Here is a 24,079-nt window from a genome sequence, read left to right on the forward strand (position 1 = left end):
AGTCAAATGCCTTAGGCACTACACCAACAGAGCTCCTAATCATATATCAAGGCTATTTAAATCTTATATCTGTGACAATTTTTTGTAAGGAAACTATGCATCAGAGTACTATTTAACATTAAATATTTCAAATAGTGGCAACCACATTCAACTACATAGCTGCCAACCAAAAACACTGTGTTTTTACTCTTCTTTTATATTATTATTCCCACTTAAATATCATCCTGGCTATTAATGAATGAAAGAGAACTTAAAATTCTGGGTCAGAATTCCAGATTTCATAGTACCATCCCTGAAAATGTAAAGATAATTATATACACTTGTTTTCATAGCTAGACACAACTTAGAAATAAACAATGAGATTGTCAGGTTTCAATGACTGAGGTTCAATCTTTAATAGATGGGCATCTAAAAGGGACTCAGAGTTTTGTTGGTTTGTTTTGAGAATTTAAAATAATATAGGTATAAAACCTGTTGAGTATGATAGCAATTCTGAAGAAAGACAAACAAAGGTTCTAGTTAATTTCAAGAACGTTTTGATTCTAAAACTCAGAATATGCTCTATCGTATTAACAGAGCATCCAGTTCTGTTCGCAGTGTGAAACAAGCTCAGGAACTATTCATTATGCATTATCTCTGCCACCCTGGACCATTAACCTGCTCTGGGCTAACACCTCATTCGAGCGAGAAACAAATGAGTTTCTTGGAAGTGGGGGAGAAATGATGTATTCATCAACCGTATCATCACAAGGACCAGGAAAGACCAGGTCAAATTTTAATGCCTTAAAATATCCTTGTTGTGACCACTCTCATTTAGAAAAAGGTATGTATCCTTCATCAAATGCCAGTTAAGGTGGAAGAATTGAAATCTGTACAATAAAAGCCTTTGAAGGTTATCAAATAAATCTTCATTTAATTACAGTTATCGATGATTCAAAGTTTAAAATGAAATACAGCTTGTTCATTTTTCCATTTTGTTTTTGGTTGCTATTCAGTGATTTCCCATCACCTAATCAGAATGATCATCCATGAGGGAATCAAGTGAATGGGACAGCAGAAACCAAAGGTGAAGATGTCCCATTACATGAAGTTACTTGAAATCTTTTCACTCAAGGCTAGCAAGGGGATGGCTGAATTGCCCTCTAAAACTAGGATATTTTCACTCTCTTTTGAATTCCATAAAATTTTATTTGTGTTAAGAATAAAAGTTTCTTTCCTACTGAGATCTTTACAGATCAGAAATCAAATGAATATAACCACAGAATTAAGTGGACACGTAAAATTTCCACCATGTAACCACTTCCACTGATCCAAATGCTACTGGGCATTTCCATACATCCTCTCTCCTCCCATTCACTCCTTCTTCACTCTGTAAATGAACTCTCAATATATTTTCTTTACTTTGGTATTTATTCCACTTGCAATTCTTTTTTGCTTTGTACATTGGGACTTATCACAAACTCCCATCTTACATAAAATTCAGTAAGAAAAATCTTGATATTGACATATGAATAGTGAATTCAATGTGGATTACACTAAATGCCTATCTATATAGCTACATTGCTGTCGGTTGTCTTTGAGGTTGGCCTCGACCCATGGTGACCCCCCAGGTATGCCGGAATGAACTGCTGCTTGCTGGTCCTGTGTCACCCTCGTGATTGGCTGAGGAGTAAACCTCTGGGTTCCACAGGGTTTCCACTGACCAGTTTTCAGTAGTAGATCTCCAGGCCTTCCTTCCTAATCCGTCTTAGTCTGAAACCTCTGCTGAAACCTGCTCAGCATCTTAGGATCAGGCAAGTCTCCACTGAAAGATAGGTGGTGCTGTGCACGGGATACACTGAGCCTGGGACTCACGGAAGGTGAGAATTCTACCACTGCACGACCACTGCCCCATCTCCACATCCATATCCATACCCACCTATACCATGTAGCAGATATAATACCCATTTGTCTTTTGAACAGTACACTCAAACCAAAAACCAAACTCACTGCCATCGAGTCATTTCCAACTAATAGGGACCCGCATTGGGTTTCCAAGGATATAAGTCTTTATGGAAGTAGATCACTGGGTCTTCCTTCCACAGAGCAGCTGGGGGGTTTGAACTGCTGACCTTCCGGTTAGCAGTCAAGTGTCTTATCCACATGCCACCAGAGCTCCTTAAACAGTGTACTAGCAGGATTCTATGGGAGGCAAATGCTGAGAAGGAGGTAGGAGTACAGGAAGTTAAAGGGGTTATTGCATGTGAAGGATAAAAGGGAGAGGAAGCAGGGTTCCTCTGTGACTGATCTGGGCTCCGTCATAGGCCAGGGCCGCTGGGAAGAAGTGACCCTCAGCTTGAGAGCTGGGGTGAAGGTGCTACCAGCAGGGGGCTGTTGGCTTGCTGCACTCCTCATGGCTGAATGTCAAGTTCTGTCACACAGGGAAATCTACATGGCTCACCTCTACAGCTACCACAAATGGATTAAGAAACTGCAGCCAAGAAGTTAATTTCATTTGCCCAAGTTAGTGTGATTTGCCGAAGATCACAGAGATGGCAAGGGAGAGAACTGAATACTGATTGTTTCACCAAATTCACTGCTCATGTACCCTACCTACTCAGGACTGGAACACATCTTTTTCCTTGCTACTTATCTAGCAAAACTTTACAAATGAAGATAAAAATATATTTGTTTATGGAAGATATGGCTAAAGCCCATACATTTTTTTTTACCATTGTCATTGAAGCATACAAAAGACACTTAAAAATATTTATTGAATAAAAGACACAGACCTTTGTATTTTCTTTCTCTTAAAATGAAAACTAACAGAGGGCATTAAGGAAGAAATGACAAGGCAGCAAGGAATCCTAGTGACTGCATACCAAAACCAAAAAAACCAAACTTACTGCCGTTGAGTTGATTCGACTCATAGTGAGCCTTCCTTGGGTTTCCGAGGCAGTATATCTACGGAAGTAGATTGCCCAGTCTTCCTTCTGAAGAGCGGCTGGTTGGTTTGAACCGCCAGCCCTCTGGTTAGCAGTCAAATGCCTTGGGCACTACACCACCAAAGCTCCCTAAACCTGCTTGTGGGTATATCACTCCAGACTGAGCAGAAAATTTCCTGCATGGTCTCTGTTCCATGACCTCAGTCAATGTTAGGCAAAGAGATAAAGTGTTGTTAACAAAACTTCCATTAAAAAAGTTATTATTTTTAGTATTAATATATCAGTTTATTATTAATTAATATAGCAACCAGGAGAAATCCTCTAATAAGCATTGTCAACTCTAGTTTACTCTGGGCAACAAAAATCCTGTTTACACACAGAAAGACAGAAGTTGTCCTCTGCCCCTGAAAACAATGTGATAAAGCATAAAATGAAAGTGCTTGGGACAAGAAGTTTCATGAAGATCCCAGATATATTCCCTCATTTCATGTGAGCAAAGCTACCAAACTCACTGCCATCAAGTCATTTCCAACTCATAGTGAATTAATTCTCTAATGAGAATTAAACTTGGCAATAGACCAAAGACTCAGAACCTGGGCTTCGTGAACGGTAAAGTTTAGCATCTATTAAAATCCAGGTGAGGTGGATAAAAACAAACACACAAAAAACTCTGGCTCAAACTCAGTGACCAATAAAACTTGCAACCTTCCAGCAACAACTTTCTGAGCCTGGATCCGAAAATTGGATGAACTTCCTCGGTCCACTCCTTCCTTTGCCCAGGTTAACTGTTATTTTGATAACAGCATATTTGCACTGCAGACTAATTTTTCTTAGTTGACTGAACTGCATCTCTTGAATACAATACCATCAATGCACTTGGTCAATGTGACAGCAAGAGATGCAGTGAGGGTATGGAAAGCCAGGTCTTTCCTACCCGTGCCAACATCATTTTGTCCAGAGGATTCTTGCTAGACCAAGGAAAGCATGTTACACTTCAGATATGGTATCCTCCAAGCCAAGGAATCTACAGCCATGTTGCGATGACATAAATCGCAAATGATGTCAAGTCTGCAGTAACTGTATCATGAAGACTAAATGGTACGAGGCTTGTGAAAAGTGTATGTTGGGGGTAGGAGAGTGAAATGCAAAGCTCTCCTACAGTTTAAAATGACAACCTAAGCTTATGATGTAGGCAGATGAACGCTGATCGGAGGCAGGAATGTAGCCACCAGGGCAGTGATACAACACAGCTCGGAGCCCCCAGAGTTTCCCTGGGCTGCAAAGGATGGTGCTGATCCATGTGACAGAAATCCAGGAGAAAGAGAGAACAGCAAAGAATAGAGACTGGGAGAACACACCTATGTAAAGCAAACAAACTCAAAAGGAATCATTCTTCTCCCTCTGCTAAGTGTCTGCTTTATTCACTTTAAAAAATTCTAAACAAACTGAAAGAGACATCAAGGTGTACTGTGCTATGGAGTGAGGTGGGAGCAGGGCACATTTCTATGGATGTACATTAAACCTACTGCTTTCATTCAGTCCATGACAGCTACCATTACCTTGCATTGTAATGAAGGGATGATCACACAACTCCCCTTCGATACTTTCCCCCTGTCTCCCAGCGTTCCGTTCATTTTGGGCCCACATCCTCACCTAGCAAGTTCTCTCAGTAGCAGAAGGCGGTGGGGATGGCAGGAAACAACAGATAATGTTCCTGACTTTGATTTACAAACACAATCAACCACTCACAAGTTTCATATCCACTCACTATGGGCAAGTAAATAAGTGTATTTAAAAAAAAAAGTTTGAAGGTCAAGGATAATGATCCAGTCAGAGTCCTTACCTGGCAGAAAAGTAAACAAATGACAGCTAAGTGGCTCTGAGTGTCTATGCATTCATGCAATTCCAAAGGCTTAACTCTTAATCAACTGAAGTTTCCGTTCTTGTCTAGAATTAGGTAGGCTCAGAAAGCGTTTATGAGTGCCTCACCTGTTGTCAGCCGGACATGCACTGAGCGCTGATGGAATACTACATTTGGGACCATGCTGCAGTCTGTTCAACTCACAACAGCTTTGGATAAACTATCTTTCAGCTATTTTCAGTAACCAACTTTACTTCCCACCAAGAGAAATACCGATGTTGGAATAAATCCCACACTTTGACTTATATGTTAAAAAGAGAAAACTGATTATACTTACAGGAGGCCCCAATACAATTGGCTCTGCTTGCAAATACTGCCCCATGGACAATGGCGCATTATGGTATAAAGCCCTTCTGGGTGATGGCGCTCTTATGGTGGTCATGTATCTTCTCTCTCTTCTGGGAGATAGGTCTCTTCTTGCACTGATATCTTTCCCAGGTGACAGTGGCCTCCTTGGGGACAAATGTCTTCTTGGGGAAACATCTCTTTGTGACATCTCTCTTCTCAATGCAGCTTCCTTTCTTGGTGAAAGATGCCTCATGGGTGACACATCTCTCCTAGGTGACAAATGTCTTCTGGGTGATAAATCTCCTTTGGGTATCAGATACCTCTTTGGTGAATTATCTTGACAGGGTGACGAATCATATCCTGGTGAAGAATGACGGCTTGAGGGTGAGAAATCCCTCGGGGAGGAGCTAGGCTCTGAAGACAGCATATAATCTTCTTCCATACAGCTTGGTATGTCTAACCTGTCCTTGTCTGGTTCCGAGTCTGTACTTTTGCTCTGGAATAACCTCTGGTATTCTGTCATCTGGGTATCTTCACATGAGTCACTTGGTGTCATAAGCTGAGTAACCTGAATACTCGGCAAAGTAACCAAATAACTGATCAATGAGGAATGTCCCAGGGAACCATCTGAAGGCACCCCATGGGGTACAGCGCCAACATTCACAGGCAAGGAGGAGAACCTAGGAGGCTGGGGACTGGTGCTTCTCGATCTTGTTTTAGGTGTCAAATCTCCCTGGTCATCAAAGTCATCATCATCTTCATCATCGTCGTCATTATCATCTCCATCCTCACCATCTGATTCCTCGGCATCTGAGAACTGATGATCAGTTGAAATGCTGGACATACTATTCTTCTCAGTTACTTTGTGCAAATCTTCCATATTTTCTGAAAAAAATTGAACAAACAGAGTGACTATCAAGATCCAAACATCATGGTTAGGAGCTAATTTAGGCCCCAACTCTTTCCAAAAGCTTTCCCAACCTTCCAGCTCCAAGTGATTGTTCTGCCTCTGAACTCCTACCAACACTCATTGGCAGCAGTCTTCCTGTGTGACCCTGCGTTGGCTTTTATCTGTCTGGTTTCATCCCCACCTTACAATAAGATTCCATAATATGACTTTATATCTTAGCATATCACCCCACACATAGAACCCTCAAAAAATTGATATAGCTGATGTTGTTAATGATGATGGTAGAGAAAAAAAGAAAAGGCACAATCCGTCTTTACCAGTACAGGTGTATATCTATACACAAAAACAAACCAAAGCCATGGCCATTGAGTCAAATCTGGCTCATTGCAATCCCATGTGTTACTGAGTAGAACTATTCCACAAGGTTTTCTTGGCTAGAGATCACCAGACTTTTCTTCTGTGGCATTGCTGGATGGGTTTGAACTGCTAACCTTTAGGTTAGTAGTCTAGCACAAATTGTGTGTGCCAACCAGAGATGTGAACTATCTATAACTAGTGTATATCGGGAGGTAGGCTATTCATAAAGGCAGCCTGCTGACAGACGCCAGCTGTAGCTAGTACCGGAAGAGGTGCTTCTGGAATGCCCATTGGAAGCGAGAATGGCCAGACTTCGTCTCATCTACTTTGGTCATGTTGTCAGAAGGGACCATTCCCTGGAGAAGGACATGATGCTTAGTAAAGTAGAGGGTTAGGGAAAAAAGGGAAGACCCTCAGTAAGATGGACTGACACAGTTGCTGCAACAATGGCTCAAGTACAGCGAGTATTGTGAGAATGGTGCAGGACTGGGCAGTGTTTCATCCTATTGTTGACAGGGTTGCTATGAGTCAGAGCAGACTCAACAGCACCTAACAACCACAACAACAACATCAGGAGGTCAAGCTGACCCCCAGGCTTCCTACTGAGGTCAATGATGGATTTATTTTCTACCATTTTCCTCTTGATAGGAATAATAAAATGTTAAAATGATTTTCAAGTTTCACCAAAAATATCCTAAAATTGAAATCACCATCACAATAAGTGGAACTAGATCTCCTCATGGTTCTAACCAAACTCACTGCCCTCAAGTCATTTCTGACTCATCGCGACCCCTCCTTGGGTTTCTGAGGCAGTGTCTCTACAGGAGAAGATTGCTCAATTTTCCTTCCATGGAGTGGCTGGTGGGTGTGTACTGCCAACCTCCAGTTAGCAGTCAAATGCCTTAGGCATGAAAGTATTTTCATAATAAGGCATTTCCCCTCCTCAATCACAACTAAAATATACTTATTTCTCCTCAATAGATCTCATGCAATTCAACATATCAGATTTTTCCTTTATAATTAGTATTTAATAAAATCAAATTTCATCAGCTTTGAAAACATCTATACTTATTTTGCCAACCTCAGCCACAGAGCTCCAGTGTGCACAGTGACAGGTCAGCAAATTAAACCCTGACATACCTGTTTCCTCAGTTTCTGTATCATCCACTGATGTCATTGAGACTCCCAACTCCAGGCATTTTTTCATGTGTGCTTTAGATTTCATATGCTTCGTTAGGTTTCCTACCAAACAGAGCCAAAAACAGAGAGAGAGAGAGAGTCACCAAATATGATATTTTTCCAAAATTCAATGCTGAAATGAACTAACTTAGGAGAACATAGAATTCTTCTGCCATTACCCCTTGCTTTAAACTTAAAACAAACAATCTGGTTTTTGAAGATGTAAACTCCTGGGAGCTTCTGTCCAACCTCAGGTTTTCTTTACTCTAGAACATGTGTGGAAGGAGAGAGTCACAACTTTTCTGGTGTAGGCTCCAAGCCAAGCTGGAGACCACACAGCCTTTCCTACCTGAGAAAGGACCTAATATCTTTGTTTCACCTGAACATTTCAGCCTCCTGGGACTCCATACAAACAGGGCATTATGAGCTGGGTCACATACCTCAGAGAAACTTCAGATCAAATACTCTCATTAACAAACCCACTCAGCCCCAGATCTCCAGGCATCAATCAGATATAGATTAACCCCTATATATAGATATAATTCTCACTGGTCAGAAGAAAGAATATGCAAACTAACGTGTGGACCAACCCTGCAAGTGAATTCAAAGATCTTTGCAAATGCTCATCAGATACTCAGCTATTTATAAGCTATTTATAAGCATTATTCCCAATATTTAACATCTACTTGTCATATTAGCAAACTGTATCATGTTGTTGTTGTTATTTGCCATTGAGTCAGACCAACTCATAGCTACCTCTCCTTGGGTTTCTGAGGCAGTATCACTATGTAAGTAGATTGCCCAAGCTTCCTTTCGAGGAGTGGTGGGTGGGTTTGAACCGCCAGCCTTCTGGTTAGCAGTCAAGTGCCCTCTAATATTGGAACTGCAATATTCCTTCTTTATTTATTTTGAGATTCCTGTTATTCCAAGGAAATAGAAATGTTTCATGTCAAATATTCATGATGATATATATAATTATATACTATATAAAAATATACATGTATATGTATATAGCTCTCTCTCTGTATTTCTAGAGATTTGTATAACATGGCATTAAGAAATTTTGACATCGATCTAATCATCCTTGACCCATGGCTATATACGTTACTCAACGCCACGTTGTCATGTGCCGATGAGTCAGCTCCCCAAGAACTAATTTCATTGTTAAGCCTTTGCATCTAGTTCAATGAAAGGCGTCGTATTATTATTTGTGCCTTTTGATGATGCTTTGGCAATGCACCAACAAATGTTTTAATGTTTAAAAGTCAGCTCACTGAAGTCTTAGTTGGAAACTCTTAAGACTGCTCAGCTTGTTCCTTTGAAGGGGTGCTTAGCTTAGAATTGTGAGCCATAATTCTCAACTGGGGCTTTGTTGTGTTTTTTTAACTTCTATTTTTCAGTTTCATTTATTCCTTTATTTATTTCTTATATACCTATGAATTTTATGTACCCTTTTGATAGCTCCATATGATTTCCAGGATCCTGATGCTCTTATTTATCAAATAATTATAATTTTTTTAAGTTGCTCAAAAATTTTTTATGAACACATCATCAATAATTCTTAAATCTGTAAATTAGTGAAGCCAGTTAGACAGTTGCCACTGGGTTGATTCTGACTCAGGGTGACCAGTGTGCCAGAGTAGAATTGTGCTGCATAGAGTTTTAACTGCTGATTCTTCAGAAGTAGATCTCCAGGCCTTTCCTCTGAGCTGCATCTGGGAGGACTCGAACCTCCAACCTTTTGGGTAGCAGCTGAACATGTTAACCATTTGCACCACTCAGGGACTTCGAAATTAATGAAATGTGTCTATAAATTAATGGAAGTCACCTGCTTCTGCAAGGATGCAAGTAAGCTATTGTGTGTATAGGTGTTTGTTAGGTGTCAGGATAATGTATTTAAATCATAACATGTATTTCTTCTATATTTTTATCTCCATCCATTTCAAGCAGGTTGTCAGGCTCTGAGATCCCATTTGCAGAGTATGTTTGTGGTTGCAGATAAGGAATCTGAGGCAACCCCACTCTGGCTTTAGTTCTTTGAAGTCATGAACTTTTGGAGGGATTGGGACAAGGAGGGCATGGAGAAAGGCAGTACAGGGAGAGAACTTAAAGAAACGGTGCAGGAAAGGAGAAGGGCTGGTGTTGTACACACAGCCTCATCAGCGCTTCCGACTACGTGGGTTGGGACAGCACACTTTTCAGCTGGAACTGAGAACTGGCAGGACTTCCCAGGGTATTTTGCTCATTTTAAGATTACAGGACATTTGCACATTTCCACAGGGTGACAAGGAAATGGCAATAATGACCAAGAGTAAGTTATTTCCTGCTGAAACTCCAGGACAGTGGTGTAGAGCCAAATTAAATTGATTTTTCAAAAAAATCATAAAATGTGCCATTTCTTGTTCACCTCAGTTTTTCCCACAGGTATATGGGCAGCCAACTCTTATCTCCACTGCAGATATATCATTTATAATACCTGCTGAATTAGTAGCATTTCCTAAAAATCAAAGTTCACATCTTATCTCCCAGGGACTACCACAGTAAGTTTCATATAAAAAGCTTGATGGTTGGAAGGTGGATAGTATTAAAAAGATCTTATACTCATTTCCTTTGAAATACAAATGAATACTCCTTCCTCTTTTGTTGGCTTAAAAAGAGGCAAGACTTAATATAGATACAATTTGAATAAAGAAAGAATCAGATATGCTGAGATGTTACACATTTACCCTTCTCACAAACCTGGAAAACAACTCAGGATTTTTAACTACAAGTGTAGTTTTTTTGACAAAGAGCAAAGAGTTTTTCATTGCTCTAGCAAAAGATTATTTCATTTGATATTTATGTGTTTTGATAGGCAATGGGGTATCAGTGGCATCCATTAGAGCTAATGTAACATATACTTCCAGAAAAATCAAACCACCTCTAGTGACTAGTTTTTGTATTCTGAGAAGACTGGGTTTTGGAATATTTCCATAATTTTATAAATTGATAGAACTATAACTGAAGCATCCTTGTTATATAAAATATTTTTCATACAAATTACTTGCTAAAAAATAGATTCTTTTTTAAAAAGAAAGAAAAAGAATATCATTTCCAGGCAAGTCCTAATTTTATGAGATTAACAGTGTGGCTTCAGAGTAAGAAATTGTCTCTGTGCAGATAAATACATGGGAACACAAGCTATCAAATTCCTATGCATAATTAATGCAGCTGTGGATGCAGTGGCCCACCTGGGAGTCTGTGGATCTCTCCATTATTTATGAACTTGAAACTGACCATGGGCACATGTTTTCTTCCCAGCTGCTATCTTGCTTTTCTAATGCCCTTGCATGCATTGTCTCCCTGTAGCATTTCAATGCTGGTGCAGATATAAATTAGACCACATACCATTTCCTACATGAAGTAATAGCTATCCAGGCAATTCTTAGCCAATTCCTTTGGAGACAACTGGCCTGGACATAAGCCTATAGCTCTTAATTAAGTCATAAAAGGAGCCTCACAGTCTCACATATATCCTTTGATCACTTTGATGAGGAAGAAAATACATTTGTGGAGTCATATTTTCACAAACAAAATCATCTTATTGTCGATGAATGTTAGATATAAAATAGTCCTCAGAACCCTAAGTAGCCATAATTAAAGCATCTATCCTCTGAGAAAGCCCAGTCCCATACCTTTTGTTTTGAAGGCGAAGTTACATAATTTGCATACATAAGGCCGTACATCAGTATGAGTGCGGATATGTTTCTTGAGCATGCTTGGTTTTTTACAGCGGATCCCACATTCCTCACAAATGTATTTTCCACGCCCACGTCCTCTAACATATACATAGTCTTCATTGGATTTGTACCTGTTAAAAAAAGGGGAATGCATATGCTTTTAGTATGTTACATACCAAACCAAAAGCTAATCACTTGCATGTCAAATTACTTATTATAAGGGTTTTTTACAAAACATATTCAACTTTACTTCTATGAAGCTTATGAAATTCATCCAGCAAATCTCTGAAAGAACTAGACATCAGGGAGCCAGATTTGGTATTGTAAAGAGAATGGCATTCTTTCTACTAATTACATTTCTCTGAGCAACCCCCCCCCACCAGAAGAACATGAGTTTCAAAATGGAATTGGTTCTTCTATTAAGTGTAAATATATAGACTTGAGGTATAGATATTAAAATGAGCTTATTGCTCCAACAAGTTGCAGAATTCTGTAACTTTTGGCTTTTAGTGTAGCCTCTAATCAAGAGATATCAATAGGCATACCAACAAATTCAAATCATCACACATCCCTTATTTGTATTACATCAGCTAAGATGTATACACACAACACACTCACACACCCACATACTCTCTCTCACACACACACACCCCTCTAAATTTGATAACACGAGTAAGACTGACAATAGAATACTTCATTGGAAGTGTTTGCTCTATTTTTCCAATCCTGGCACGGGAGTGCCTCAGAAGCCTTCTCGGCTACACTGGCTAAGTTTGACATACCAACTGCGGTCTAGAGATTTGATCCGCTCTTCCACAGGACCGTGAATCTGCTCTACAGTGCAGTCTAAATTTCCACTGGCTTCCTGAAGGTACCGTTACATAAGGAAACTAGAGATTCTATTTTTCAATCAAATTTGCATTTATTTCCAGAAGCATTTCATAGAGAGGTTTGAAAGAATTTCTGAGGTCATCTAAAAACGAAATCAAATCCGTTGCCATCAGAGTTGATTCTGACTCATAGTGACCCTACAGTACAGAGCAGAACTTCCCTATGGGGTTTCCAAGGCTATGAATCTTTAAGGAAGCTGAGTGCCACATCTTTCTCCCATGGAGTGGCTGTTGTTGTTGTTATGTGCTGTGGAGTCGGACCCGACTCATAGTGACCCCTCCCTTGGGTTTCCGAGGCAGTATCACTATGGAAGTAGATTGCCTTATCTTCCTTCCCAGGAGTGGCTGGTGGGTTTGAACCGCCAGCCTTCTGGTTAGCAGTCAGGTGTCTTAGCCACTATGCTACCAGAGCTCCTGATGGGCTCAAAACAACCATTTGATTAGCAACTGTGCACTTAACCATTGTGCCACTGAGGGCTCCCTTTATGGTGTCATTTAGTTTAATCAAATCAGGTGGATGAAAGAACTCTTGGATATATATTACACTACAAAGGGAATAAACCTACCCCACGTTCAACCATCATATGATCTAACTTAGAGTACAGGAGCATTCTTCTAATTCAATGAGCATCAGTATCTCTTAAGTCACTGCTGCGCTATAATTAGAGATCTAATAGCATTCTTGGAGAGATATTCCTTTTAAGGGCTTATCATTATTATTATTATTTAAAAAGGTAAGTTGACATACAAAATGTCTTAATTTGCTGTAGATTTACTTAAAGGCACAATATATACAGGTTGCTTGGTATTTTTTTGTTTTGCTTTATTTTTAACAATCCAAGGGCATCAGTAACTTCTCTATTTTGTCCTACCAAATCCATCATCAGGAATAAAACCAAGTTCGATTTCAATAGCCCAGTCTAGTGAAGGATTGTTAGGAGAGAAAATCCAACCACATATTTAACTGCTCACTCTGTTATGGATGCTATTTAACTTGGACATTATCTACTTTTGCATTAGTACCAATCCAGGTGAAAGTTAAATTTCATAAAAATTATGAATAATCAATTTTGCATGCCTTTTGCTTCTTTAAATGTTTTCCTTTTTATAAGAAGTTTCCAACTTCAACTTGTTCTTCAAAACTCTTTTGAACTTGAATGGAAAATGAATTAGCTCTGTAAAATTTCACCCAAATCAGGGAGGACGGAGGGGGAAAGGGGAAGATTTGTTTGTGGGGCATTGAGTTGATGATTATGGTGGTGAAATATTTTGGAAAAGGATAGCAATAATGTTGGTACAACATGAAAAACGTCATCAATGTCCCTAAGCTGTAAATGGAGAAGTTGTTATGTTGGCGAAAATCTTATTGTGTATGTTTTCACTACAATAAAAGTTAAAAAAAAAAAAAAATTCATCCAGATCACAATAAAATGTTTTAAAGAAAATACTGTTTTGATCTTTATATTTCACCTTACATTGTCTTTTGTAATAAAGTAGAAAGGAATGTAAAGATGTAAAATATCTTTCACCTTTTAATTTCACTATTCCCTGCCCCTAACTAGGTAAAATTGTCCAAGGAATATAGAATAAAACAAATGATTTTATTAAAAGCTAATTTTCTTCAGGCAAGGATACTTCAAGCTCCACAGTAGCCCATTGTCATTTGTTGGTGGAACATATATTTTGTATGTTATATAATATTTTTTATTTTTAATATATCTGCTGAGTAACTTGCTTCCTAAATGAAAACACAATAAAATTCTGTATAAAGATATCTGTGTATTAGATAAAGAATAATGTAGAATCTGCAAAACACTGTATAACATGAATGAACTTGGAGGACATTATGCTGAGTGAAATAAGGCAATCACAGAAGGACAGATATTCATTATTACATTGTTCATTATTACAAAAAGTCAAGAAAAGATTTACATATGGAAGGAAACTTTCTTTGTTGGTTACCAGGGGTGAGAGGGGAGGGGAGAGAACACTGAAAAAATCAAAAATAAAATAAAAAGATATCTGTGTATTAGAGAAATCTGTACAAATAAATTACGTACCATAAAACAGTTCTGTAGACTCAAGAATCTACATGATAAGAAAATGAATGGATTTTGAAAAATAATTAAAATATATGTTTAGCTAAATTACTACATCTATGAATGAAATAATATAAGGAATATATATTTTAAAAAATATGGTCAGTAGTACTTTATTTTTTAAGAAATTATATCTTTGTAATCAGTAGAATAAGAGGTGGTAATAACCAAAAAACCATACCCACTCCCATGGAGTTGATTCTGATTCATAGCAACCCTATAAGACAGAGTAGAACTAACTGTCCCATAGGGTTTCCAACACTGTAAATCTTTACAGATGTGGACTGTCTCATTTTTCTTCCACAGAACAACAGATGGGTTCAAACCACCAACCTTTTGGTTAGCAGCCCAATGCTTTAACCACAGTGCCACCAGAACTCCTTTAAGTGGTGGTCATACAAAGGTTGAAATGAATACCTGGCCATCACAGGTTGAAGCTTGCTCATAGATTAAGAAACAATTGGGGCCTGGCCCATAACAGGGGACAATGAAAGGAAGAGGAAATGAAATATGGTCACAACCCTTTCAGATCATAAAAACACAGCAATAAAATGTTCACAAACACTTTTTCACTTGTGTCCTTCTTTAGTGGAGGTTGATTTCCCAAAGCATACAGTGACCGTGAAGGTCTTGCTAACCTAGTGGTATAAACGCACTGCTAGGCAGAAGCTGCTGAATGCAAGAGGGCTCATTACATTACAGAGACCTCAGTCTCTGGGGAAAAATACAACCTCTATTTCTCTTTTGTGTTAAAAGATGAGGGATGGCAAAAAAATATTCATTGAGACAAGCTTCACAGACTACATACAACTGTGATTTTTATGGTGAAAGTAACAGGCATCCAAAGATGGTAAAATGTTAGGAGGAACAACCTTAATAATCCATCTCCCACATGGTATAATTATGTGGGAAGCTGACACTTTATCTCACTAAACGTTCAGCATTTTATAGTCAAACAAATAACATTATTTTGTTCTCCAAATGTAATCGGAATAAGTTCATGGTCAAGAAAATATGTAAATTAAGGATCTGTTGCAAAAAAAGTGGTTAAGGTATTTCAAAATTTTAAAATTTTAAAAGTATTCACCTAGACTTTCCTTCCATGTGACTAGATTGAAGATACATTGCTATCAAAATCTAAACATGCTTGATACTATCTACATGTGTTGTTTTCTTCAGATGCACAGACAACAAAGCCATTGAACATATTACTTGAGTTTCTATAAATGTGCATTCAACATTTAAAAAGAAATTCCTAACGACTGAAAAACTGTCAAGATCAGAGGAGAATGGGGAAACTTGAAAGTATAAATGCAATATGGTATCCTGGTTGGGATCCTGGAACAGAAAACTCGTGACATTCCAATAAAGCCTGGAGTTCAGGTAATAATAAAAGCAGACAAACAAATAAATTAACTAGTTCCCAGGATTATACATGCGTGCACATGACTACATTTTTGTAAGCACAGCATAAGAAGGTGTCCATTAATAACATCACATTTGCCCATAAAAACATAATTAAAATGTAAACTAATGTAGAGCACATCAAGAGCTCACCAATTTAGTTGATTGCCTGCTAAATAAGAAGCATGAAAATTAAAGGGAGAAGTTGAAACCATACAGAACAGGGACATTTTCATTAAAAGCAAGTTACAAAAGCAAGAACATAAACTCATCATCTGGCACCAGCCAGACTTCTGAAACGTGCCAAGAAAGAGAATTCACTCTAAGCTTCCAACCCTAGTATTTATCCATGCAGACATTCAGGGCCATTTACTCTAACTTATATCTGAACATTTCACATTTGCACTTATGTTTCCTTACCCTCCTTCAAAAATTTTGATTCGGATTGGCTCAGTTTGTTTGGATCCAATATCTTTATCTCCATGATTATCTCCTTTCCCTCTTTCCTTTAAGATGTTTCCCACTAGTTTCCTTTCCAGTTTGCTGCCAAATAAAAATGGCGCATCAGGTTTCATCTGTGGGACAGAAAGAGAGAATCATTTCACATGCTTTCTCTAAGAACAAGGGAAGGAGTAGCTCACCCACCACACTCCCTACTCGTCTATCATCTCTGAAAATTAGCCAGAACCCCATGTTAAAGGGCCATGTTCTGGTTACACAAAATAAGAGACACTAGGGATAAAATCAGAAAATGACAGTTTCTATAGAATAAAGTTAACCTTTCATTCAAAAGATACTTGGTTAGCACTTACTCGGGGAATGCTAATAAAAACATAAAAGACATGTTGTATACCCTCAAGTAACAATGAAAACAATCCACAGTATTTAAGGAAATATTCCCAGAAATTTCTGAAGGGGAAATAGTAACAGAAATCAGTGCAAACCCATTTTCAAAGTCCCCATTTGCTTCATTAATAACTTAGCATAAACTCCAGAGTGTTCCTTATTAATATTTTTATAACTTTATATGTAAGGTATTAGTTGTTTATGTAGGAACAAGACAGATAATAACTTGAAAAAAAGTAAGTTTCGAAAGAGATATATAGAAAATAAATGTGAGTGAAATGTGTCGTAAAGGAGGAAAGGCACCCGTCAGTTGGTAAGGCTCAGTTCTGACACCCTTCACATTTCCTACCAGATCATTCTTTTCAGCGTCCTGATCTACAGCCCTATTTCACAATTCCCTGAAAAAAGCACATCTGCTAGGTCACTAACACAGGTCAGAAAGGAGACAATGCCAAAGGAATTTACCCCAGTGGTGGAATTTCCTGACTCCTGTGTGAAGGAGACAGTCTTGGGGGCTCTCTCTAGGACCTCATAACTAAGTCCACAGTCAGTGGTTTCTTTCACCCAGTGTAAGGGTGCTACTGAGGGCTCCCCTCCCCAACTTTGACCTCAATTTTACTGGTACGTTTTAGACCTTACAGCCTTCACTACGTATTCTGCTTAGCAATCAAACACATAACTCAGAATGCTTTCTAAAATATTTGTTACCTGAGCAAACTGTTTCCAAGCACTAGATGATGTAAGCTTGCCAGTTCCAGGTCTATGCATAGCAGCCAGAGTATAAATTTCTGCGGTAATTTTTTGCTTGGACCTCAGAAGAGCCAGAGTGGTCTTGGTGTTCAATCCTGATGGGTTTGGGTTACAGGAACTAATGCACCATGAAGCATAAACTGAGGATTTGAAGGTGGCCTGTTGCACATAATTGGGTTTTGTATAATTCAAGAAGCACCAACTCACAGTAGTTGTCGTCCGCAGACTAGGGAACTGAAGAATTTGCTGGAAATCTGACACGTCTGTTAAAAGAAACGTTGAGTTTGCCACTTTCCCACTTGGGCCAGATGCCATCTGGACCAGCATGCCAACAGGCATCTTGTGGCCCTTAGTTGGCCCTTCGGGCTGACTGTCCCCCGGAGGCAATGATGAACTCTGTGGGCTCATGCTCATGTCAGATGCCGTCTCATCAATATCTAGCTCATCTGATGACTCTTTGCTTTCCGAAGGCCCACTGAACCTCTGCCCCGGAGGTGGTGCCCTAGAACCAGAAAGCATCTCCCTGCTGGGTGGGAATGGCTCCCTTGAGGGCATGCTGGCAGACGGGTGGTCTTGAGATGAGGAAGGCGACAGTGAGGAGAAGGAAGATGAGCCGGACTGTGAGCCATCCTTTGGCTCAGAAGCACAGCCTTGCCTCACCAACTGGGGCTTCTGTGGGCGGGAGAGATCCTTTTTGATGTCGGAGTTGGTTAGCTCCACAGCGCTGAGCTCCTCAACAATCTGTCCATACATCTTTTCCTCTTTCACCCTTTTCTGCTGCTTTGTTTCCATGAACAGTTCCAAACTACTGGCTGGAGAAAGCATACGCTTGCTACCTCCAAGGGTAGCAGAGCTATCAGATGTGGAAGGTAAACATAATGGGATTGTGGCTTCTAAGCCAAGGGGTAAGGTCTGAGGTACTTTCCAAATAGGGTATTTTTCCAAGCCTGCATGCTGCTCTAACACCTGGGCGATGTTAAACTCTATCCCTTGCATGGCTGCGTTGGTTACCAGTGTTCTTTGTGTCATATTCTCGTCAACTTTGCATATGACAATCGCAGGGCTGTTCTGCCCAAGTATCTGAGAAATGCTTGTGTACATGACACTCCCATATGATGGGACATGGGTCTGGATCCTAACAGGAACCACTGTTCCTGGTAAGGACTGTAAAGGCCCAGTGTTTGCGGAGGCAAAATCTTCTTGGAAAAGCTGCTCGGAGGGAGTATCCACTGACTTAGTGCTCGAGTCTGAGGGTAACTTTGGAAGAAGGCTCTTTGAGTGCAGCCCTGAAGTTCCTGAATAGCATGGGTAAGTTTGCTCTTTCGCATGTGCATAATTAGCAGATTTCTTTCCAGTGTGCTCTGAAACGTGCTCTAGGGGGTAGCTAGAATGAATTTCTGACTGGAAAGAAGGCTTACCATAGCTCTTCTGAGGGTGTGGAGAAAAGGGAGGTGGGAAATGGGCCTGCCACCAGGGAGGCTGCTGAGCTGGCAAGTGAACCATACAGACAGTAGGATACTGAAACTGAAACAGGGCATTCTGAATTGGAGAAAATGGAATCGTCTCTGGATGTGGAAATAAATGTGGCTGTTCAGATAAGTGCTTGCTGGCAATATAAGACGTGGGTTGTATCAAGGGGCTTCTCAAAGATTCCTGACTGTCCATGTGCATGATCTGTGGTTGGGCCAAGTGGAGGGACCCAGGATTCATCTGGGCACAAGGCCCCACAACCTGCTTCCCAGGGTCATCTGCTTGCAGGGGAGGAAGCACCGCAGACGGGCCATGGTGCCACACGGACCTGAGACCGGCATGCAGGTGCTCCACGTGCTCCTGCTTCACACCCTGATCCCCACCGGCTTCCCCCTGGGCAATCTCTGGGGAACCGCTGAAGGAAGCCTGCCGAACCAAAAAGCATTTCTTCCTCTCTCGTGATGGCGATAACGTCGAGGCAGATGTTCCTGCCACGGGAGCATGAGACAGGTTTCCATAATCAAATGATTTGCTCCGAATTTCAGGGATTTCTGTGGGGTGAGGACAAGGCATCTGCTCAGATGAGCAACGTCGCATCTCTTTCTGGTGGTGATGACCGGGGACAGACAATGAGTATGAGCCAGCTGGAACGGTCAGAAACTCGGAATGCTTCCCAAACTCATCTTGCCTCGGAGGTGCAGCAAGCTTAACAGTTTCTTCTCTTTCAAAGGACATTGAAAAGCTGGAGCAGTGGGATAAGTTGCTTTCCTGACTGGGGCTGCGAGAGAGGCCGGTTCCTGTAGACTCAAAGCTGGACTCCCCAGACGAGTGTTCCATATCTGCAAGTCGCAAACGCTTCTTTTTAGGGGGCAACTTCTCGGCTGGGAGTTGGGAAAGGGTCTCACTCCTCTGGGGCCACTGGAATTCCTCCACAGGCTTTTCCGGCTCCTTACTCTGTGCTTCTTTCTCCTTCTCGGGTTTATCAGGCTCTTCTGTTACACGGATCTCAGGGACTTGAATGTTGTGCTGGCGAACCAACCTGGGTTGTGCATGATAGGACTGCTGCTGCACCTGCTGAGAAGGGGACGGCTTTCCTCCACTTTCGGCACTGTCCCCCTGTGCGGCCCACTCTGGACTCACTGGGGCTTCTGAAATCTCACTTTCACAAGTCTCAGAAGGTGAAGAGGCTTTGTCTTGTGCGCAAGCTACGAGTTCGGCAGATTCAGACCTTTCAAATGAATTAGGTCGGCTCAGTGAGTTTGTGTGCTGAATCACAGATATCACATTTCCAGGGGGTTTCCTGCCCCCTAGGTCTGACACCTTGTCTGAATCAGTGGCTAAGGGTGATTCCTCCGACCCAAGAGATGGACTTCCAGACTGCAGTTGGGGTCGACATGGGTCAAAGCGTTCAGAGTGACCATGAGAAGGGTTCTCATGTCCAACCATGGCAAATCCACTCCTTACTCCTTCCTGCATCTGCACTTTGGGGTCATAATCTGAAGTCATTCCGCCCATGGGAGTGCTCACAACACTGCTGCAAATCATGGGGGTGTCCTCCTCATCACCTACGCTCTTTTCTTTGCGGCGTTTTCTATTTTCACAAGTAGTTCCAAACATGGTTGGCATTCCCTGCAATGGCACCGAGGGATCCATAAAATATTCTCCACCATGTTTTAAAGAACTTAAGCAGGAACTGTCCCTGTAGCTTTGCTTAGGTGTTTCAGAGTCTTCCCACTTCTTATAGGGCTTCTGATATACATCATAGTCATACCCAACCCTATCCCCAGGAATTAACTTTTTCTCCTTCAGGGATGAACCTGTGATACCTTTGGACATTCTGACATGATGCTCTATCTCCACATGGCCCTCCTGTACCGAAGGCAGCTCAAATGCTGCTTGTCTTCTTAACATGCGCTGAGGGGGTATCCCCACGGTCCCTGGATAGAACACATCATCTGAACCAGTCATTCTTTCATCAAAGGAGTGGCTTCCTCTCAAAGAAGGGGGGATGCTTAAATTAGTTGCTGAAGAAGTTGGCATTGAGTTGCTTCTAATGAGGGGCGAGGAGTCTACAGGAGCTTCTAAGAGGATTGAATTGCTGCCTTGGAAATTTGGTGAATAGAGTTTTCCTTCATTCCTGATGGAGGACACGATTGGCTGGGATTGTCTGGACTCACTGTTGAACTTACTGGATTTTAGCATGCCTGTTTGACTGGGGTCAATGCCTCCTTTGCCCGGGATCAGTTGTGATACAGGATCTTCCAACATCTTGACATCTAACCTGGCATTGGTGTGAGGTAATGATTCCATTATGCCCTTCCTACCCATTGTGGTGCTCTCCTGACTTGTGGCTGTAACACTGAGTATGTTTCTTGGACTAAGCCGACAGTATTTTCCAAAGATGATTTCTTCATAAGACTTTGCATTTGTGTTTGGAGGGCTTATTTGCTGCTCTGCACTTTCTGAGCGAGAGAAGTAACCAGAATCAGTGCTTCCTTTACTGTGCGGGCTCAGAAGGTTTAGAGATGGCTCAGAATCCTGTCCTTTTTTCTCTGACAGTCTTAGTGCAAGTTTCTGTTTAACTGTGTGAGAGTCATCAGCTTTAGCATTTAAAGATGGATTTGGTAGCATATCGGAGCCAATATACTGAGAGCTTTCATTAGGCAATGGAATCCCACTTTTGGGGATAATAAGAATCGGCACCTTTATTGGACCTCCCAAAGACTCTTCCAACGACCCATGATAGCTGCCTCTGCTAGCAATATCCAACGGGATTGGTGGGCCAGGGCTCATTTTGTCAGAAGTCTCAACAAATAATGAACTCTCCTCATCTGTGTCTGTGCTCTGTTCACCATCTGAGTGTATTTCTGCTTCTACATCAATAAAACCAGCCTCTAGGTCCAATTTAGATACAGCTGACTCTGTGAAAGGTACTAACCCTGCCTTAATTGCATGGGCATGGGACTTCCTGTGCTTGTACAAATTGCTTTTTGTCTTGAAGGAGAAACCACAAGGTATACATGGATATGGCCGCTCCCCAGTATGGGACCTGATATGCTTTTTCAGTACACTTGGTTTGGCACATGCCCTGCTGCAGTAAGGGCAAATGTACTTGCCGGGCTTTTTGGGTTTGTGCTCTTTTTTGTGAGCATCTTCAGACTGGTCGATACTTTTCTGGGAGTATTGGCTGTAAGCAGCGTTCAGACTTGAAATCTTTTTCCTAGGATAACCACCACTGTGACCAGGTATGGGAAAAGGAAATAAGTCCTCGGAGGCAACAGACTGCAAATGGCCAGGAAACAGCCACGGAGGGCCTTCCAGGCTCTGATGGGGCTTGTTGCTGTGCATGACCGTCTGTGGCAATGAGTGCTGAGGAAAAGGGAGTGAGTGTTGGCATGAATAAGGACTCGGGCGGTGCGGTGGATATTGCTTCTCTGGGACCTGCTGGGCCACTTCACTGGGTGAAGCCAGTTTCCCAGAACCAAACAGTTGTGCTGATGCTGTGTTTCCGATTTGCTCAGGATCTATTTGTGGTTGCCGCTGTCCTTCTTGACTGCCAAAAGTGCTCATCTTAATAATAGCGGATTGCTCCTGTCTCCATCTACCTGATGCTTTATCAGTTTCTCCAGACCTTGAGGTAGCGTTTTGTCCTATAGCTGTGTCCCCAGTGTCCATTTTGTTACACAAGGTCTTAAGTGCTAGTTCACGTGAAAGCTGTGCAGACTCATGGAGTTTCTCCAAAGCTGTGCTTTATTAAAGCTTGGTTGCTTCCATGTTCCCGGATGTCTGCAAACTCGATTTTTCTTTCTCTTTGGAACCTTCCACACCCTCACCGCAGTCTACGGGCATTAGATGATAATGTCCTTCCACCAGGGCTATAACACAGTTCTCTCCATTATAGAAGTGTCCATCTGAAGGCTAAGTGCAAATCTATGAAGATTTTTTATGGTATTTGAGTATTTCTGAGTAGGACAAAATTGGGATGATGAAAGGTCTAGAAGAAATTTCACCCATCAACTAGAGCAAAGTTCAATTGCCAGTTTCACAAAGATACAATGACCTGGAAAAAAAAGAAAAGAAAACACAGAGAGAACATCATTCAAAAAAGAAATAAAAATCAATCTTCAATAACCAGTCAGAAATTGTATAAACTGAAAATATTTTTCACTTCTGGGAATTTTTTTTTTTTTTGTAGCTATTATAAAGATTTACCAACCTCAGAAACCCAATGGAATCATTATGAGTTGGAATCAACATAAGGCAGTGGGTTTGGTGTTTTGTGTGTTCTTTTTTTGTTTTGTTTTGTTTTTTTAATGTTGTTAGGAGCTCTGGTGGCATAATGCCTAAGGCATTTGATTGCTAACCAGAACGCTGAAGGTTCAAACTCACCAGCCACTCCTCGGAAGGAAGATTGGGCAATCTAGTTCCGTAGTGATACTGCCTCAGAAACCCAAGGAGGGGTCGCTATGGGTTGGATCTCACTCGACAGCAGTGAGTTTTTAGAGTTTTTACTATGTTGTTATTGTGGTGTGTCATTGAGTTGATTCCAACTCATAGGTATCTTATAGGACAAAGTATAACTTCCCCTACTTTCAGAGGCTGAAATCTTTACAGGAGCAGATTGCCATTCTCCTGTAAAATGGCTAATGGGTTTGAATTGCCAAACTATCAATTAGCAGTTGAACAGTTAACCACTGTGCCACTAGGAATCCTAGTTACACTACTAAAATTAATTTCAAATATAGTATTAAATCATAACTATAACTCTCCTATATGTTTCCTTTTAAATACTGCTTAATTTTGAGTAGAAAATTACTTTTAGAAAAATTACTTTTAGAAAAACATTTTCAAAAAATTATTGCTAAAATTTTAAAAATTTATAAACTTCCAGTAAAAGACATGTAGAACTATTTCTAACCAAGTTTAAAGATCTGCATGGTGAAGTGCACTATATTTTATAGCTTAAAAACAGTGACTAGTACAACTAGATCAAAGCTATGGAATCAAAGATTCTCATAGAATTTTGGAAAAGGTAGAATACATCTAAACAAAATCATTCTAAAACCTCCATAATACAGGAAACAAAACATACCTAAAAGACAATTTAAAAAATAAAATGATTACCTGAACAATTTAAAGTTCTCATGGGCATGATTGTCCTGACGCCTCCTGGGAACAAAACAAACGCAGTTAGGAAACATTGTTCATTAAGCCATATTATTGCTAGTAATAAATTTCAATTTTAAGTTCATTGTACATAAGATTCACAATGCTATGTGCTGTAACACAATAAGAAAGAACTGCTTCTGAATGCGGTTCAGA

At 40.6% G+C, this 24,079-nt stretch overlaps 1 protein-coding gene across 1 annotated transcript in view; it reads right to left on the reverse strand.

The window, feature by feature from the left end:
- HIVEP2 (HIVEP zinc finger 2) overlaps positions 1–22,529 on the reverse strand; it is a 24,305-nt gene extending 1,776 nt beyond the window's left edge. Inside the window, exons 1-5 of the mRNA XM_007948803.2 lie at positions 17,246–22,529; positions 16,112–16,266; positions 11,254–11,429; positions 7,541–7,642; positions 5,123–6,018 (exon numbers count right to left, since the gene is read on the reverse strand). Coding sequence (XP_007946994.1) covers positions 5,123–6,018; positions 7,541–7,642; positions 11,254–11,429; positions 16,112–16,266; positions 17,246–22,432 — 6,516 coding nt within the window. The 5' untranslated portion in view covers positions 22,433–22,529. The remainder of the gene's footprint in view (positions 1–5,122; positions 6,019–7,540; positions 7,643–11,253; positions 11,430–16,111; positions 16,267–17,245) is intronic.
- Positions 22,530–24,079: the final 1,550 nt, after the last annotated feature.

This window comes from Orycteropus afer, unplaced genomic scaffold (assembly GCF_000298275.1).
Source record: "Orycteropus afer afer isolate SDZICR_OR568_19922 unplaced genomic scaffold, OryAfe1.0 scaffold00226, whole genome shotgun sequence".
In the NCBI taxonomy this organism is placed as follows: Eukaryota; Metazoa; Chordata; class Mammalia; order Tubulidentata; family Orycteropodidae; genus Orycteropus; species Orycteropus afer.